At 38.4% G+C, this 19612-nt stretch overlaps 1 protein-coding gene across 4 annotated transcripts in view; it reads left to right on the forward strand.

Annotated features, from left to right (window-relative positions):
* Window positions 1–4216, forward strand: part of Rab30 (RAB30, member RAS oncogene family) — an 82395-nt gene extending 78179 nt beyond the window's left edge. For all 4 annotated transcript variants that reach the window (XM_051192254.1, XM_051192253.1, XM_051192255.1 and 1 more), the window contains one exon: window positions 1503–4216. In XM_051192254.1, coding sequence (XP_051048211.1) covers window positions 1503–1753 — 251 coding nt within the window. In that variant the 3' untranslated portion in view covers window positions 1754–4216. The remainder of the gene's footprint in view (window positions 1–1502) is intronic.
* Window positions 4217–19612: the final 15396 nt, after the last annotated feature.

Raw genomic sequence — 19612 nt, forward strand, 5'->3', positions numbered from 1 at the left:
CTTTAAGGGTGGTATTTCTTTCTAGTGGAAAGTTTGTAATTAGAATCCCCAGCCTCAGTGTTCACTGAGAAAGATACAGGACAATTCACCTAACTTGATGGCAGGTTGGCATGGGCTTCTTGTCACACCTGGGCAACTCAGGAATCAGGAGACAAAGTTTACTTGCCCCCAAGTACAAGAAATACACTGGCTGAGAAGTCTGTGTGTCCCATTGGAGCAGCTCCATGAACATAATTTATGGGAGTTTGTTCCAATGGAGAATCAGCAGTCAGGAATTTCCAGTGTTACAGCATTCTACTAGGTGTTTATCACTCATATACAGAGTAATTTATCAATTGGCTCGCTTAAGCAGTAGTACCAGGTAGAATAGTTGACTTGTCAGCCTACCTACAAAAAGAAGTAGAAAACTTTTAAAAGATAAAATATACCATGGATTATTCATACAGATACTTAGCTCTATAATTTAAAACTGTAATATTTTTACTTAATATTATTGATTGCATAGCTGTATTTCATCTTTCTCATGTCAAAAATACCAGTTCCATGTGATATCAGCATTTAATGACTTGTTTTATCCCTTAATACACACGTAACAGTCTTCCAATCCCAGTACAACACTTCCATTACAAGGTGACCACCGAATGAGCGCCAGACTTTGTCCTTAAACTTCATTTTGTCCTTAGTGTATACACCTAGGGATGCAGGGTGAAATAATGTTTTAAATTTACTTGAAATAGTTATCTGTACTGATGCCATTATATGACAAACATGTTTAATATGTACAGATTGTTTTTAAATTTTAATTTTGTACTAATTACAGAATTATATTGTTAAGTTATATAAAATGTAAGCCTCTGAAGTCAAATCTGTTTCTGCCCCTATGCTCTCTACCATTGTCTTTCTGGGTGACCATTGTCTTTTTTGGGTTGTTTTGATTTTCAAGAGAGTTTCTCTGTATAACAGCTTTGGCTGTCTTGGATCGTGCTTTATAGACCAGACTGGCCTTGAACTCACAGAGCTCCTCATGCCTCTGTCTCCCAAGTGCTGGAATTGAAGATGTGTGCCACTATCACTTAGGCTTAAATCATTGTCTTTTAAATTACAATCTTGGTTTATTATTTTCTTAAATAATCAAAAAGTGAAAACTTCAAAGTTTTTCATTGCTGATTATACTTTTTTCTGCTTTGCTTTCTTTGCTTGTATTCTTGATTCATGGCATTGTATAGATCATTCCTCATTGGCTTTATTTCTTTACTGGGTTAAATACTTGAACACATGCATTGCATTTTATGCAAGTGATTTGTATTGTTTCTGTCTTTGTCATTGCAAATGGTACTGGTATTTTAGAATAAACATTCCTGTGAGCATGGTCATGTTTACATTGCTTTACCTGCCCATCTATCTAATCTGGAATTGACTTCAGGTCTGGAATTGAATCTTGATGCTTCTCTGCCTAAACAAAGTCAAGTGACGATTCTTTCTCTATTTTACCATTGTTACAGGCAACAAGATTGACTTGGCTGAAAGGAGAGAGGTCTCCCAGCAAAGGGCAGAAGAATTCTCAGAGGCTCAGGACATGTATTACCTGGAGACATCAGCCAAGGAATCTGATAATGTGGAGAAACTCTTCCTTGACTTAGCATGCCGACTCATCAGTGAAGCAAGACAGAACACACTGGTGAACAATGTATCGTCACCCTTACCCGGAGAGGGGAAAAGCATCAGCTATTTGACTTGTTGTAATTTCAACTAAATGCTGAGGCAAAGAGAATCAAAGGGAATCAGTAGTTGCCTTGGTGGGCCGTATGTTGCTAGGGAATCTGGCAATGACTATGGCTCCCGCTCTTGGACCTTCTGACTCCTGTAGGCTCCAGAGCTTACAAAGCATGCAGGCCAAGGGCCTCAACTGCAGGTCAGCATTAGCAGAACACATAATGGTTTCACCCTTTTGCAGTCTGGCATTGGAGCAAGGAGAAAATTGCACTAAGTGCTCCATGATCTGCAGAGCATGTTGCTTTTGTTTTTAAAAAAGCAAGTAAAAGTGCATTCCTGAACACAGTGCAGGGGATCATGTACTGTATGTAGGGATCCCTCCTGTGTATCAGCGGGTGCATGTGGGGCTGTTCTTTAGGCTTCAGTGGTAATCTGGTGCCCATGGTTTTCTTGTCTACCAGGTAAACCAAAACTGGAAAGGCCAATACTGTCTCTGTGGTACTTACTGATAACCCCATGGAGATTTTGAAAAGTGTTATTTCTTTTGTCCACAAGCACTTTCAAAACCTTTGGGATGTAAAAATGAAAACTCTTCTCATGACCAACAGTAAAAATTGTTTAATAACATATACAAGCTCCATGACTCCTTTTGGTGCTAATGATTATGATATTTCACAGACCAAACATTTTACTACACTGATACCCTTAGATGTATTATCTAGAAATAAGAAAATGGGGGACGTCCATGAATCAGCGGTCTTTTTCAAAGCTTCATACCACCTTTTCTAGGATGGGTTTGGACATGAGAATCTTTTTCTTTTTTCTTTTTTTTTTTCATATTTTCCTCAAAATTTCTTAACTGTCTTCTTTCACACCTTTCCTGCCCTTTAAGTAAATCAAAGTCTGAAAAAAAGGGATACAATGGATGATGACATTATAATAAAAAAGATTCATTGTAAGACATTTTGAGCAGCACGAGAAAACAGAGCAGATATGACCAAAATACTGTGGAATATGGACTGACTGCAGAGCAGGGTTCTAGACAGAGCACAGTCCTTGATAACAAGTCACACCTTTTCCTTTCTGGAACTGTCCTTGGACAGACCAAGGCTTAGGATTTTGTAGACATTTTTAGTATGATAAGTGAGAATAGCAACAGATGAAAAGTTTCACAAATCATTTTTGTATCTTCAATAGACTTAGGAAAGTCCTGCGAGTTTTCCTTAACCATCTTATATTAATGTCAATCTCAGATTCATGACCATACATTCTTTTCCTTTTATCTTTTCATTCCCCTGGTCTCACCTTACAAGTTTCCTTTTCCCACTCCTTTGCCTTCCTTCCCGTCCTGGTATGCATGTGTTACTGCCTATCTCCAATTCCAATGGAGATATATATGCCTTTACTTAGCCAATTTAAAAACAGGTCTTAAATTGGAAGACATGCTGCTGACTGAGTTCCTGGTTCTTCAGTGCCATGATTTGATACCTTCCAATTTGTTCACTCTCATGAATGCAAATTGTGACATTGTAATTAAATCTGTATGCCGTGGGTGCTGTCAGGTATTTCTGTGGCTTTCTGTATAGCATAACTGAGTGATGAATCATTGAATGAGGATATGACGTGTAATTGGTATTGATGGTAACATTCTTGGACCTGCCATGTCATTCCTGGAAGCTACTGAATTGTAAAGCAGTGAGTCAACACAGCAGGATATTGATGATATATTTCTAGCGTTCCTCTAGTAGATTCTATAATTCCCATCTCCTTCACATGGAACTGTGTGTATTATTACCCGTCATTGGTATTGAAATTGGCTCATTATGCTTTTCTTCATCCTGTAAGAAAGAGACAGGCTTCTTAAAAGTTTGAACTGCCTTTTATTTTACAGGAAGGGGAAAAATCACTTTAATTGAAAATAAAAATCATTTGTAATTACCTTGACTTTCCTATTAAGTCAGCATCCAAAGGCATCAAAAGAAAAACTAATCAAGGTTACAGAAGAATTTATCTTTCTCCTGAGAGAATGTCCCTAAATTTAGATTTATTACTTTTCCTTACCACAAAGTTCTGATCTCCTCAGCATATGATGACTCAGCCTTGTCTCACAGCAGTGTTAAAAATAACCTTGCTTTGTGAACTTTAAGGGCTTTGTTAGAAAGGACTAATTTAGTTCCAGAATAACAGCTTCTGGGGTCACATTTATGTTATGTTTTATTCCTTAGGCTTACAGCACCCTCATCTGTCCCTTCAGGTTAAGAAGCAGCTTTGGAGCTCTACTCCAGGTCCCTCTTCCCCTGGGTCTCTGAGACATTCAGTAGACCATAGGTATCGATCCTTGGTCCATTAGTGTGGACACATGAGAAGCTGAGCCCTTACATTCCATAGTTCTGTGAATTTCAGATTAGGCCTTTGAATATTTGTCCAGTGATGTATCTCAAAATTGAGAACAATCCTTGACAATATTATAGGTGCAATAAATACCAGTTGATTAAATGATTCATTGCCAGGACTTTTTATTGTTGTTGTTGTTGTTTTTTGTTTGTTTTAAATGAAAGTCCTTAAATTAAGAATCATCTTAATCTAGGGCAGGATATAGATATTATTTTACCTAGTAATTCTTATTGGCAGGGCAATATCTGCTGTGATAAACCCCTTTTTTATAAAATTATTTACTGGTGAACAAAAAAAAAAAAAAAAGCAAGATTTGGTTTATTGTAATGTAGTTTGACTTATCCTGACAAGACCATCTCTTCTTCTATTATTAAGTATATGGCAATCTTCTGTAGCTCCAGTTAAAACACTGCTTGGAAATGATCTATGGAATCATATAATTTTCTGATAAGGCTTTATATAGATGGTATCCTCAAAGAACTTAGTGGTTTCGCCTTTTCTTACACAAAGCTATGTTCCTTTGTATTCTTTTTATTAGATCTGTTGGGTTATATTAATACTTAATTACATAGAGCCAGTTATTTTTGTATAGACTTCTAAGTTACATCGTTGGTTTTTTTCCTGGCTTTAATTTTGGCCCCATATTTTGTCACTTTTTTTTTTTTTTTAAATGTTAACATCTTTCCTTAAGTGGCAAAACAATAACTAAAAAATAAAACAAATGTATTAGCATGACATTACATCAAGTTTTGATTATTAAATTATTTTAAAAGAAATCACTGACCAAAACAGGATGTTTGGACTAGTATGTTTCCAAGCAATAGCTTGATGGAGGGAGGAAGCAGATTCTTATCTTCAGTTTATGAACATATACCTTGGAAGAACCCGAGTGCCTCCTAGTGTTAGATCAAGGATTTGCCAGTCTTCTCTTTGAGCTATCTCACAGCATGAACTTTCTGTTAGACTAATTCTGAAAAAATACCATCATTTTGAACTTGTTCCACACCTCCCCCATTCCCCCATGTATTATACTGGTGGCCTTAAAGATAGGGGAACTTTCTGAGTCATAATCCTACAGAATGCTGTGCATCTCATGGACATACACACTTAAGGGTCACTTTTCCATTAGCTTCTGGAAGAAGTTGTAGGTTTGGATGTCTTTTGTTTCAGTTTTTTAAAGTTTTTTTTTTAAAACTGCAATTACTTTCTTCCTTCAACAATGGTCTTGACAGGTATGTTTCACACCTCATCCTTCTGACAAAATGTATTCTACATAAGCAGTTATTGTCAAACACTAAACGAAGGTATATTTTCTTCTCTGGGTTTACTGTTTCTGTGGCATGAATTTATCTATGTTTGAAAGAAACACTGCCTTCCCTTATATTCTGCATGCAGGCAATATTGGTTTAAGATATTGTCCCTTCAGATGAGTCATTAATGTTGAATAATGTAGCTGGCATTTCATTTCCTTCCTAAATCTGAGACTATTCATGTTATCACTACTCCTGAGAGGCACTGATTCTTACTTTTTTTTTTTTTTGAGATCAGATCTCAGTCTACAGCTCGAGAAATCACACTGACATAGAAATCACAATATAGTTCTGGCTGGCTTTGAACTCATTCTCATGCCTCAGTCTTACTGGGAGTATGGATGTGAGCCACCATGGCTTGCTTGGTGATCTTTCAAATTTGAAACAAATGGAGGGATAACTAGCTGTGTAAATGAATTTAACAGTTAAGATAGTTGAGGATTATTTGAAGGATTTTTGGGGGATGTGTTAGAGAGGAATTAATAAATGCTTCACAGTTCAGAGAGGTAGAATGGAGCCCACCACACTGAAGGCTGAAGGCACAGGGAGAATTTCTAAAAAAAAAAAAAAAAAAAAAAAAAAGGAACCCTCTGGTAGCAGCAGGCTTGTGAAGCAAAGGGTTGATACAAAGTGTATTAAGAAAACATGAAGATGACATACATTGTTGACTGAGGATTGAACCAGATGCTCAGGTTTCTAAATTGTTGTATATGTTGACCAACAGTTAATGATATTTTAAAAAATAATAATAAAAGGCTTTTGTTCCGTCACAAATGCAGTACTCTCTAGGGAAGAGGTTAGCTGCATGTCCTTAGGTCAAGAGACTGATCTGCCATAAAGTCCAAAACTAGAAATGCCTTGTCAATCCCTGTTGAAATCAAACTAGTTTCCATGTTAAACATGGAAGAGGTATCTCAACGCCCGGGTTACATGAAATCATGGAAGTCGCTCTTCTCATTTGACTTAACAAACCATGTATTCTCTTCAGGGTTTTGGAAGTGTTTTAGCATAGGAGGATCTTCCATTACAGACTCTCCCGGTAGTCCAGTGTCCCATGAGAGGAGGGCAGGAGGGTCACAGCAGAAATCCATCCTGAAGGTCTGCTTGAGGAAATTGCAAATGACATTTGATAGGTTTCCCTGATTCTGGGCAAAGTAACTTTGAAAGGGTGAAGTTTAATTTGCTTCATGTACAAAGTATCAAAACAGGGTTTTAACTTGAAAATAAAGTAACAAAGTAATTTTTTCTAATTAAAATTTATGAGCTTGCATTTATAAAGTAGCTTGTACCCTTTCCAGTCTGACAGGTGGCTCTTCCTTAGGCTTTAGCAAAGACTTTTGTACTTGAATCAGAATGGAGAAAAACATACTTGAATTTGGGTGGGACTTTCTCTGACTCCTTGGATAATGGAAGGCCAAGGCTGGTTGCTAGTTTTTCTTTGGCCTCATCAGGCATATGAGTTAACTTCTTAATCCCCCTCTCACTGGTTTGAAGCAGAATGGCAGATGCTGCACCATATTTTGATGAAATTCTTGGTCATTGGCTACACTAGAGGGATATAGGGAGAGGCATAAAAATGGGGCAAAGTTTGAAAGGAGTTTTATCATCTATGAGATGGACCTGTTAGAAATAAGCTGAAAGTTAGATGAGAGAAATGTAAAATATGTTGCTCAGCAAATAGAAAGAACTCAAATATTAGGGATTCTCTCCCCACCCCTCTCTGTGTTTTACACTTTTGGAAGTAGGGACTTTTGTCCCAGGTGCTTGGGAAGCTGAGGTGGGAGCTAGGGCAACATAGGGAGACTCCATCTCAAGATTTTAAGAAATGGTTTGGGGCAGTCTGTTACAAAGAAAGGAATTCCATTTCTACACGGAAATCTTTGATTTACTTTGCTTTTAGATGCCAATCACTTATGTTTCTTTCCATACATCTTGAAAGACATTCTGTCTCAACAAATGATTCCAGGGTTGTAAATTCCTTATTATCAGGAAACTCTTAGAACTGAAATACCTCACAGTGCAATGTAAACCTCTTCTTGATCTCCTCCTCCACGGAAAGAAAATGGCATGGTTGTTATCTTTAAGGGGTCACATATGCTGTCTATTATTGCCCTTTGTCTGTGTTTGAAAACTAAGTCATAAAAGCATGTTGAGGTGGTTATTGTTATCATCTCGGTGAACATCAGGGTAGTTGTTGTTTAACTCTCAGTTTCTTACTGGGATCAGACTTAGATAATCAAACTGTTGATTAGCTCTTCAATTACCCATGCATTTCTCCTTGTACTCTAACGTATAATGAATGACCAGGGAAGAGTCATTCTGGTTGTGTGGTTCTTCTTTCCATCTGGAGGTAAAAATGGGAGCATAAATTGCAGTTATGTGATCTGCTTGTAGAATTTAATTCCATATGTGACATTACTTGATGAATGTATTACTAATACTCCAAATGTTCAAAGGGTATGTGCTACCCTTTGAAATAAAAATTGGGTTACTAATCTCCCAACAGAGCAAAAATTCATGTACAGAATAAGAAAAGAATCTGGTTAGAATAATTCACTAGTAGTTGAATGGCACATAGCTCTTATTTAAGATTACACAGTTATGCCTGGATAAAATAATAATAGTAAACTTGATAAAGCCCTATGAAAAACAGCTGCTAAGCATACTGCTTTTGGAATGTAATCATTAGGAATAAATACACAAATATACAATTACACAATGCTAGTGGAACTTTCTTGTAGACTATTTGACAATGAATGTCAGTTGATTTACTAAATGAAAATTTTAAAAGTTATTTTATCCTTTAAGGACTGGCTGGGATTTTCAAGTCCATGATATAAAACATTTCAAATGAGTGGGATGCTGGCTTCTAACTTCTACTCATTGGAGTGTCCGTCTAGACATACCAGATGGTTGGAGCTCCTTGATGGTGTCTAAACAAGATACACAAAGCTGTCTTAACTAGTGCATGAGTAAAATCACTATTTTCAGAAAAGAAGAAAAATTCTGCTAAAAATTTCAATGAAGAACTAAGACAAGAATTTGAATAAAAGTATGCCCTGTATATTATCGCATACACTTTAATGCATGATTTTTAGCATAGGGATGAAATAAAATGCAAAATATTTAATTCTGGAGATCTCAGCAGCTAGTTAAAATATTTACAGAAGCTGCTTTGTGACGATTTAGAAAATCCTTGATTTTCTTCATTTTCTTATCTCTCCATTAAAACACAGATATTTTACATATACAGTTTCAGCAAAGAGATTGACTGGTGAATTTTATGAACTCATTCCCTAATATATGGCTACTGGTTTTATGCATAGGTTATCAGTAAACTGCACATATATATAATCACTATATAAATCCTAATAATCTAATATAAACATAGTTCTTGGTCTTAAATGTCAATATGCAGATGTTAATGGTACAATATATATTTTGTGTCCATGTATTATTTTTACTTAATAAAAAGGCCATTAGAAATCTAAGCCACTGATAACTCAAGTACAATTAGTTAAATACATTGTGTAGAAAGAAGATTTATAAAAAAACCAACCCAGTTTCAAAAAGGGGACAAAGAGGAACCAGGAACCCAAACAAAACATTTCAAAGTTAAATTGTATCTTTTAAAGATTCCCGTAATTCAAATACAGTAACTTAGCTCTTTGAAGGATAAAATTCAGTGTTTTTAGTATACTCACTATATTGTACATTGTCACTACTGTCTAACTTCAGAAAATGTCATTCCCTAAAGGCTCTGTATACATTAGCAGCCAAACCTCCTCCTTCCCCAGCATCTGGCAATGATCCACCTGTTTTTTGTCTTTATGGATTCTCCTTTCATGTGCTATAATCATACAATGTGTGGCCTCTTGTGCCTGGCTTCTGTTAAGTTTTCAAGGCTCATCTATGTTGTGGCCTGAGTCATTATGTTCTTTTTTGTGGCTAAGTAATATTCCATTGTGTGTGTGTATGTGTGTGTGTGTGTGTGTGTGTGTGTGATTATTTCATTTGTGAGTTAATCACATATTGGACATTTAGATTGTTTCCACTTTGTGGTTAGTGTAAGTAATGCTGCTAGAACATTTATGTCATTTTTGTACATGGTCATATGGTTCCTTACACATCTCAAAAACAATTAGATTAATAAGCAATTTGTATTTATTTGAGTATAATCTCTTAAGTCCTGCTTGGAGAATGAAACTTAAAATCTTGGTTAAATTGGTCAACTGACCCCTGAATAATGCCTAGCTGTTAGGTATGTTTGCAAAGGATCTTTCTGTGAGGATGTCTTTTTGATTTGGTTATCAATTTCATGAGAACTCCTTCAGTCTTTGTAGAAATTCCATTGTCATCACTGAGAATTTCAAAGTGTTCAGCTTTCTTTTAAAGACAGCTACCAATCATACTGAAGAGGGCATTCATTAAACCTTGTAGGATCAATGAAGAAGCATTTTAAAGGTGTGGTTTCTTATTTATCAGCTATCTCAACATTTGGATCTTCTTTCTTGGGAAAATGATAGACAAATTGCCAAATCTATAGAGTGTTGAAGTTTTAAGTTTTTATTATTAAGAATGAATTCATAATGAGAGTAAAAGTGTAAAGAATGTATTTTGTGTGTAAAGAATGAATGTATTTAACAAAATCTTTTTATTTGTAATTTTTTTTAAAAAGCTGAATGGAAATTGATTTCCCATGTACTTGTACATAAATAAACATTTCCTTTTGCCCCCGATTGGAGGGTCATATACCATGTCAATATGTCAAAACCAAATCAGCTTCAAATACACTCATGTCCTTCAGTATAATGTGGAATGTGACCTGCACTTGAGGCTCCAGATTGTCTGAGTCTGAATGTTGATTCTCTAGCTGGCAGAACTTTGACAAGTCATTGAACACTTTGTGTATATGTCTCCTCTACACTAGAACCTTTAAAGCTTTCTTAGGTTATAACACTAAATGAGACTAGTTTGTCATATTCAGGATGTGAAAATCATCCATGTTAGTTACTGATAATGAGGAGACAGTTACTTTATCCTGTGTTGCATTAGATGGGGTAATACACTGGTAACCAGGAGTATAAACTGTATTCCTATTTCAGTGGGCTTTTCAGCCTTTAATTTTTCAATTTCAAAGTATGGGTATTTCTTTTAAGCTTCCTTCTAGCTAAATACATGACATAGTTCTGAAGAGATATCACTTAAGATGTTTCCTACTGAATTAAAACCGGGAGTACTTTTATTAGTCACCAGTGAGACATTCATACGTTCATGTATATATTACCATGTGTTGAGCATATGGTATAAGCTGAACAGGAATCTGCCTTTTAGAGTCACCCTGTCCCTTACCACTATTACAAAAAGAGGTAAAGAAATGTACCTTTTCTCAAACTTCATTCCAGCTCCAATACTTGGCTCTCACCTTCCATCTTGTAACATTTGTATGGCAGACACAAGACTTGGTTGAATACAACAGCTGATTAGGAACACCCAGCACTCACCTGCTTTACTGTAATGAAAAACAAGAGCAACAGGTATGTAGCTGCATTTTGAGTTGAGTGACAATAAGCACTTGTGAGATTCAGGGTATTGAGACAACAGTATAGTAAGAGAAATATACAGGCTATCTACTGCCCCTCTGGTGGGTTAAGGGAAGACAAAAAAATTAGTTTCAATGAACTGCCAGCAAGGCTGCTTATAGTACTGGCTACTGCAAGGTTTTGCAACCCTTGTAGGCTTTTGTAACAGGAAAGCCTGAAATCTACTTATTAGCTTTGCTTTGGAAAAGGATTTCATATCATTCCCCAGCAAACCTGCAGTGAGGAGCCATCTTGAAAAGGGATATCAGAAACCCCTGCATATACAATTTCTGGGATGTTACACATATTCTATGGCACCAGTTCAGTGCATAGTCTTCTTGAGCCAAAATGGCTTAACAAAGTGACTGTGATGAAAATCCATTGAGTACCCTACACTGTAGGGATGGGTGATGCAAAACGCGGGAGAAGGGAAGAGTAAAAAAGAGACCCTGTTGGGTGTGGCGGCTCAGCCTTTGATCCAAGAATTTGGGGGAGAAGAAGCAGGCATATCTCTGAGTTCCAGGACAGCCTGGTATACAGCCAGTGCTACAAAGAGAAAGTCTAAAGAGGAGAGAGTGGGGGGGGGGGAGGGAGAGGAGAGAGAGAGGAAAGTGGAGAAGAGATAGTGAGAGATAGAAAATAGCAAGAGGGGACAGAGTGTTGGTATTTAGGCATTTGTTCCGGCCTATTCTTGGGGTTCTGATAGGGTATGTCCTCAGCTGCAGCCACTAAGAGCATCACTTGTGCACATTCATTACATTTCCTTTTAAAAGGGTTCTGCCCACGTCCCATTTTTCTCTTTTTGTTTTTGCTTCTCTGCCTGTCTTTCTGTCTCCTCTTTCTCTTATGTCTCTCTCTCTTCTCTTCTGTCATCCTTATCCCCAGAAGCTGATCTCCCTTTTCCCTCCCCCCTTTCCCATTCACTTTCCCTCAATAAAACAAAACCAAAAACAAAACAAAAACAAACAAACAAAATTCTGTTGCATGGTGTCTTTGTTTTGTGCGCCACTTTAAAAAATTATAACGGAGCGGGGAGAGAGGAGAGAGAGAGGATAGACAGGATGGAGAAGAGATATAGGAGAGAAAGAGAGGAGAGGGGAGAGAAAGAAGGCAGAGAGGAAAGAGAGACGAGAGGAGGGATAAAACAGGACTGAGAGGAGAGATAGAGAAGAGAGAGGGGGAGGAGGGAGGGGAGAGAGACATAGAAGAGAGGAAAGTGAGATAGAAAACAGGGAGAGGAAAGATGAGAGAGTAGTGAGAAAGAAGAGAAGAGAGCAAAGAGGAGAGACTGGAAAGAGTGAGAGGAGAGAGAAGAGAGAGAGGAACGAGATGGAGAGGAGAGTGAGGAGACGGAGGAGAGAGGAGAAAGAGAGGAGAGATCAAGAGTGAGAGCAGAGAGGCGGGGAGGGAAGGAGAGAGAGGGCCCTCTTTGGTTTCTTGTCTTACCAAATGATGACAACTTCCCTTATAAAAGCTCCAGTCAGTAATGGTGCTATCCCAGAACCTCAAGAGCTGTGAGCTAAAGAAACACCTCTACAAAGAATAGTATAGTGAGATCAACACAATCAATAACAGAAAGGGCAATATGGATCACCAAAGCCCAGCTACAACAGCCAGACCTGAACAGTCCAACACAATCGAAACACAAGGAAGCGACTTTAAAAATGACTGTATGAAGATGATAGAGAGCCTTAAAGATGATGAAAAATCTCTTTAAAAATCCGAGGAAAAGACAAACAAAAATTGGAATAAATCAATAAATCCCTAAAAGAACCCCCCCCCAAAAAAAACAGTTGAAGGAAACTGTCAAGACCTGAAATAGAATCAAAGACAATAGAGATGGAGGAAACCATGGAAATGGAAAATCAGGGTAAGTGAACAGGAGATACAGATGCAAGTATCACCAACAGAACACAAGAGATGGAAGATAGAATCTCAGGAGATTAAGACAATCATTAGTCAAAGAAAATGTTAAATCTAAAAAATTCCTGACACAAAACATCTAAGAAATCTGGAACACTATGAAAAGACCAAACATAAGAATAATACGAATAGGAGAAGCCCGAAAAAATAATGAAAGAAAAATTTCCCAATTTAAAGAAGGACATGCCCATAAAGCTACAAGAATCTTACAGGACACCAAATAGATTGGATCAGAAAAGAAAATCTTGCTGAGTGCTGAGTAGTGGTGGTGCATGCCTTTAATCCCGGTACTTGGGAGACAGAGGCATGCAGATCTATGTGAGTTCAAGGCTAGCCTGGTCTACAGAGCGAGTGCAGGGACAGACTCCAAAGCTACACAGAGAAACCCTGTCTTGAAACAAAACGAAACAAAACAAACAAACAAAAAAAGAAATAAAGAAAAAAAGAAATAGAAAATCTCTTGAACACTCCTCCACTGTTGGTGGGAGTGCAAACTTGTACAACCATTTTGGAGATCAGTATGGCAGTTCCTCAGGAAAATGGGAGTCAGTCTACTACAGGACCTGGCAATTCCATTCGTAGGCATATACCCAAATGATCCACATCCATGCAACAAAAACATCTATCTGTTCAACTATGTTCATAGCAGAATATTTGTAATTGTAAGAACCTGGAAGCAACCTAGATGCCCCTCAACTGAAGAATGGATAAAGACGATGTGGCACATCTACACAATGGAATACTACTCAGAGGGGGTAAAAAAAAAAAAAAAAACAATGGAATCTTGAAATTCACAGGCAAATGGATGGAACTTGAAGAAATCATCCTGAGTGAGGTAACCCAATCACAAAAAGAGGAACATGGTATGTACTCACTCATATATGAATTTTAGAGCAAAGGATCACCAGCATATATTTCACACTGCCAGAGAAACTAGGATACAAGGAGGAATCTAAGAGATTCATACAAGGTCCTTCACAGAAGGGGAAAGGAACAAGATCTGAGCATATTGGGAGTGGGGGGGCAGTGAGTAGAGAGGGAGTTAAGAGAGGAGAGGGAGGAGGGGAGAACATGTGATTGATAGATTGAGTCAGGGTGATAAATAGACAAGATCAAAGAGGGAGAGAAAGAGAGTGTGTGTGTGTGAGAGAGAGAGAGAGAGAGAGACCATAATAGAGATAGAGAAAGCCATTATAGGTTTGAAGAGAAAACTGACTCTAGAGAAATGTCCAGAGACCTACAAGACTGACCCCAACTAATAATCTGAGAAACAGTGGAAAGGCTACCTTATATGTCCTTCCCTGATAATGAGATTGATAACTAACTTATATGCCATCATAGAGCCCTCATCTAGTAGCTGATGGAAACAGAAGCAGACATCCACAGCAAAACCTGAACTGAACTCCTAGAATCCATTGCAGAGAAGGGAGAGTGATAAGAAAATGTTGGTCAAGACCAGGCTACAGAAACCCACAGAGACAGATGACCTGAACAAGGGGGAGCTCATGGACCCCAGTCTGATAGCTGGGAAACCAGCATTGGACCGACTCAGACCCCCTGAATGTAGGTCTCAGAAGGCCTGGGAAGTCTAAGGGACCTCTGACAGTGAAACCAGGATGTATCCCTGGTGCATGAAAGGACTTTGGGAGAACATTCCACATGGAGGGATTCCCCTAGAAGCAGGAGGGAGGGTCTAGTCCCTACTCCAAATGACTTAACAGATTTTGATGATCCCTCCTGGAAGGTATCACCCTCTCTGTGGAGTGTGTGTGTGGGAGGATGGGATGGCAGGGGGGTCGGGGAGGTGCATGGGAGAGAGGGAAAGACCATATGTAATATAAGAAAACTATATCATTGCCACATAATAATCAAAACACTAAACATAGAGAACAAAGAAAGACTATTAAAACCAGCCAAGAAAAAAGGCCAAGTAACATATAAAGGCAGAGCTATTAGAATCACACCCAACTTGTCAATAGAGACCCTAAAATTCACAAAGGCCTGGACTGGCAGACTGTAAGAGACCATGGATGCCAGTCCAGATTACTATCACTATACCCAGCAACTGTCAATCACCATAGATGGAGAAAACAAGGTATTTCATGTATCCACAAATACAGCCCTACAGAGGGTACTAGAAGGAAAACTCAAACCCCAGGAAGTTACCTGCACCCATATAAACACAGGCAATAAATAACCTCACACTAGAATAAAATACCTGATTGGTCTGATTGGTCTAATAAAGAGCTGAACAACCAATAGTGAGGCAAGAGAAAGGATAGATGGGGCTGACAGCAGAGAGACTAAATAAAAGGAGAAAAAGAAGGATGGGAAAACAAGAAAGGATCTAGGAGTGAGAAAAGAAGCAGTCAGCTACCCAGTCGCACAGCTAGCCACAGAGTAAGAGTAAAAATGAAATTACAGAAGTGAGAAAAGGCAAAAGCCCAGAGGTAAAATAGATGGAATAATTTAAAGAAAGCTAGCTAGAAATAAGTCAAAGGCCAGACATTCATAAGAAAGAATAAGCCTCCATTTACATTCATTTGGTAACGACACTTTTGGAGGTGTGGCCTTGTTGGAAGAAGTGTATCACTGTGGAGGCAGACTTTGAGGTCTCATATATGCTCAAGCCATGCCAAATGTTGCCTGCAAGCTCCTTTTCCAGCACCATGTTTGCCTATATGCTGCCTTCCTTCTAGCCATGATGATATTGGACTAAACCTCTGAACTATAAGTGAGCCATCCCAATTAAATGTTTTCCTTTATAAGAGTTGCTGTGGTCAGTGTCTCTTCATAACAACAGAAACCCTAACACACCCTCAATCACACTTTCCCTTCAAAGGTCTTTAGAAAGTTACTAAACTTCACACATTGTTTTTCCCATTAGCAAAATGGGATGCCTTGCAAATCTGCATAAATCCTAAAATGCTCATTTATAAATACATCAATATTGGTCACCATAAGAAAGTATAATTATAGCTTATCCCCTAACTATCTATGTTAAAATCATTGTGCATCTCATGTGGGCAAACAAGTATCTCATAAATTGGAAAACCATGATTAAAAAGTTTGAGGATTTTTATTAAATTATTTCTAGTACCTGGCAGACAATACGTGACCTCTGTCTACATACCCCTAAATAGACCCAGTCTCGGGATGAAACTTGGATCTCTATTTACAGTAACAATCACATGGTGTGCTTTTGGCCTGGTGCTCACAACTGAATTATTTCAAGAACTGTAGGCCATTTTAGGAACTGAAATCTTGTTTTTATTAGTTTCAGGGAACCATGACAATAATACAAGATATTCTCAGTTTTTACACCTAGTGTACATTCAAGTTTTCAAAGAATAGTTATGTTTTAATATCTATGTAAAAATAAGCAAAGAAAACAAGTCTTTCCTACTTTTACCTATACTGTTGGAGCTTAAGACCTACAGTATGATGCTCATTCATGCTTTGGAGTAGGAAGAGCACACATTCTAAGCAAAGACAGGATGAAGATAGAATTCTAGGCAAAGGCTTTCAGTAAAAGCAGTACTTTGAACAAATTAAGCTCTTTGAATCTCAGGTTTCTTTTCTTTCCTTTGGAAGCTTATCTCTCATACAGTGCTGACTTATGAAGGTAAGGCACACATCAGGCACTAGGGAGGTCTCAGCTAAAGATACAGGGCAGGGATTCTATACCTTAGGGGACCCTCCCAAAGAATGCTAGAAACACATGCTCTGACTGGAAATATGCAGACTCAAGATGGCAAAAAAAGGAGAAACAGTGTCTTGATTCTACTCAACTCATGTTCTGAATCTAGTCTGGGTTGTTGCTGCAGACAGAAATCCATGGAATCTTGGGTTTTTTGTATAGAATGACAACAACAAAATTAATACTTGCCTTATTTATCTATCACTTATCACATGCCAAATCATGGTTTAGTTGCTGGGACTATATCAGGAATGAAAATTCAGTTACTTTCAGGATCTGCATCGTATGGAACAAGGTAGAAAATAAGGACATACATAGTATGCCACATGTTGACAGTTATTATGGAGATAGTAAGCCAGGACAAGGAAGCAATATAGTGATCGTATAGTGTTATTTCACATAGGATGAGCAAAGGAAAGTCTTAACAACAACATGCCACTTGAAAACAGACAAGAGGGAAGTGAAGGGAATGTTTTGTAGGCACAAAGCATAGAGTGTGCAAAGGCCTCAATGCAGGTGTACTTTGACTTTAACTTAGCACACAACATGCAATTTTATTCAGCTGTTAAAAAATGACAAATACCCCTGAAATTTCAAGAGTTCTCGGGCTCTATAGCAGCAAATGACAGAATAGATGGCTCCAGGGTTTGATCCAACTGTTGCCTCAGGAACAGAATTATCAAATTTCATAGTAATTCCAGTTGAAGAGATCTGTTCCCTGATACCAAGGGCAGTGATAGCTCCTTATGCTCTTAGCCTGGGACAGCTTTCTGCTGCCTGCCAGCATCCTTTGGATTCCTGCAGTCTAAAACTGCCTATCTGGGTCTTCCTGCATCTAGGAGTTGTGATAGGTCAAATGGAGGCTCTTAACCCTGGTAGGTCACTGTATACAATAATCTCAAGATGTGCTTTGCCACTGTCATCCTAGTCACACCAGATGACAAAATGGTATCTCTGTCTTTTGCTCATCCATTTGCTGGAGGATCACTGTTTCACCCACACTGAAGACTGAGGACTGCAGGCTTGTGAGGAAGAAAGGATTGCCTGGATTTCATATGGCTTACTTCTTGGTAGCAGCTTCTGGGTCCTGTCCCTTAAACCAGGAAACTGCTCAGATGAGGTGGTGTTTAGCTTGCTGACCTAATATCCTTTTCTTCCTTCATATATTTCTGCATCTTTTACTGTTTGAGAGATTACTGTTATTATTCAGCTCCCACAAGAGTACCCTGTAGTCTACAATTTTTTTTTGGAAATCACCAAATTTGTTTTTGAGTAAGAGCCCTTTGTTGCTCTTACCCTTGTCTTATAGGTTTAGCCCTTGGCAAACAATTTGCATGTCAGCCTAGGTCATTCAGGTCCTCCACAGTCTCTTCCATCTAGTAATACTCTGTCCTATCTCAGTGAAACCATTGAATCTTCCTACAAGTTTCAGAGAATCTGGTGAACCAAAATTCTTTTAAAAATTTATTCCAAATTATGCTTGTGTGCTTGTGTCTGCAAAGCTGGAAGACAGCATCAGATCCCCGGAGCTGGGGTTACAGGTGGCTATGATTTGCCCAATATGAATGCTGGGAACCAAACTCAGGTCCTCTGCAAGAGGAGTTGCTCTTAGGCTGTTGAGTCATTTCTCTTATCCAAGCAACTGAACCTTATTATCATATAGTGGGGCAACTTGATATGATGTCTCCTGATGAGATAAATGCACATCATAAACCATGAACACTTCTGTGCAAAGTCAGACCTAATCAAATCTTTTATAGCTATTTACAGTGAATGCTGGGACTAGAGTCTAGAATGCAGAAAATATTTTCATCACCTTTTCATAAAGACAGTGTTATGGAAAGAGCGAAGGCACCAGGACACCAAAGAGACAAACATCAGACAGATCTTGATAAAATCCTAATTATATGATAGTTTGAATATACATGGAAAAATTTGAATAAGGGTTGTTAAAAAATACTTGCTGTTTTGTCATGTGATGGCACCATGGCAATACAGAAATTCTTCTTTGAAGGAAACTCATGTAGAAATATTAGGGATGAAATGTCTTCTCTGACACTTAACCTTTCAATGGTTCTGCAAATGTAAAACCACTTATTTATCTAAATAGGACACACAATCCTGCTTGGGTTTTGTTAACATGACCTAAGTTGGGAAGAGGAACCTCAATTGAGAAAATGCCTCTTCCAGGTTGCTTGTAGGCAAGTCTACAGTGTACTTCCTTGATTAATGATTGATGTAGGTGGGTCTATTCTATAGGGGATAAGATGGGGAGTCAGGCCCCCCTGAATATGGGTCTCAGCCAGAAGGAGTCTAAGGGACCTCAGACAATGGAGCCAGGATGTATCCCTGGTGCACAAAAGGACCTTGCTAACACATCCCCCATGGAAGGATAACTGCCTTAACCTAGAGACAGGAGAGAAGCCCTAGTCTCTACTTCACATGACCTATCAGATCTACATGACTCCAACTGGATGGCATTTCCTTACATATGGAATTGGGGTGGGGGGATGGGAGGGTGGTTAGGGTACATGTGAAAGGGCAGAGTGGGTAAAAGTGAGGGAGGGAGAGGGAACTGGGATCGACATGTTAAAAAAAAAGATGGGGAGTAGTAATGTGCCAACCCTATGGAGGTGTCTTTATAAGAAAGCAGGATGAGCTAGCCACTAAGCATTCCTGTGGTTCCTGCTCCCATTCCTACCCTGACTTCCTTTGATGAACTGTAATGTGAATGTGTAAACAATACTTTTCCTCTACAAGTTGCTTTTGGTCATGGCCTTCCAAGGACATAAACACATAGAGATCAAAGGCTGAAAAGGGACCCAGGCAATAGGTGCTATTTGGCTACTTATTCTTCTCTTTCATTTGTATATTGTCAAAATGAAGGTTTTGGGAAGGAGACACAGCAACTATAGGAGGTATTATTTGGTACAAGATCCCAAAAAGAGAGGCACAATGAATTAAAATAAAAGCCCATAGAGAAAGATTAC

Source organism: Phodopus roborovskii, unplaced genomic scaffold (genome assembly GCF_943737965.1).
Source record: "Phodopus roborovskii unplaced genomic scaffold, PHOROB, whole genome shotgun sequence".
NCBI classification, from domain to species: Eukaryota; Metazoa; Chordata; class Mammalia; order Rodentia; family Cricetidae; genus Phodopus; species Phodopus roborovskii.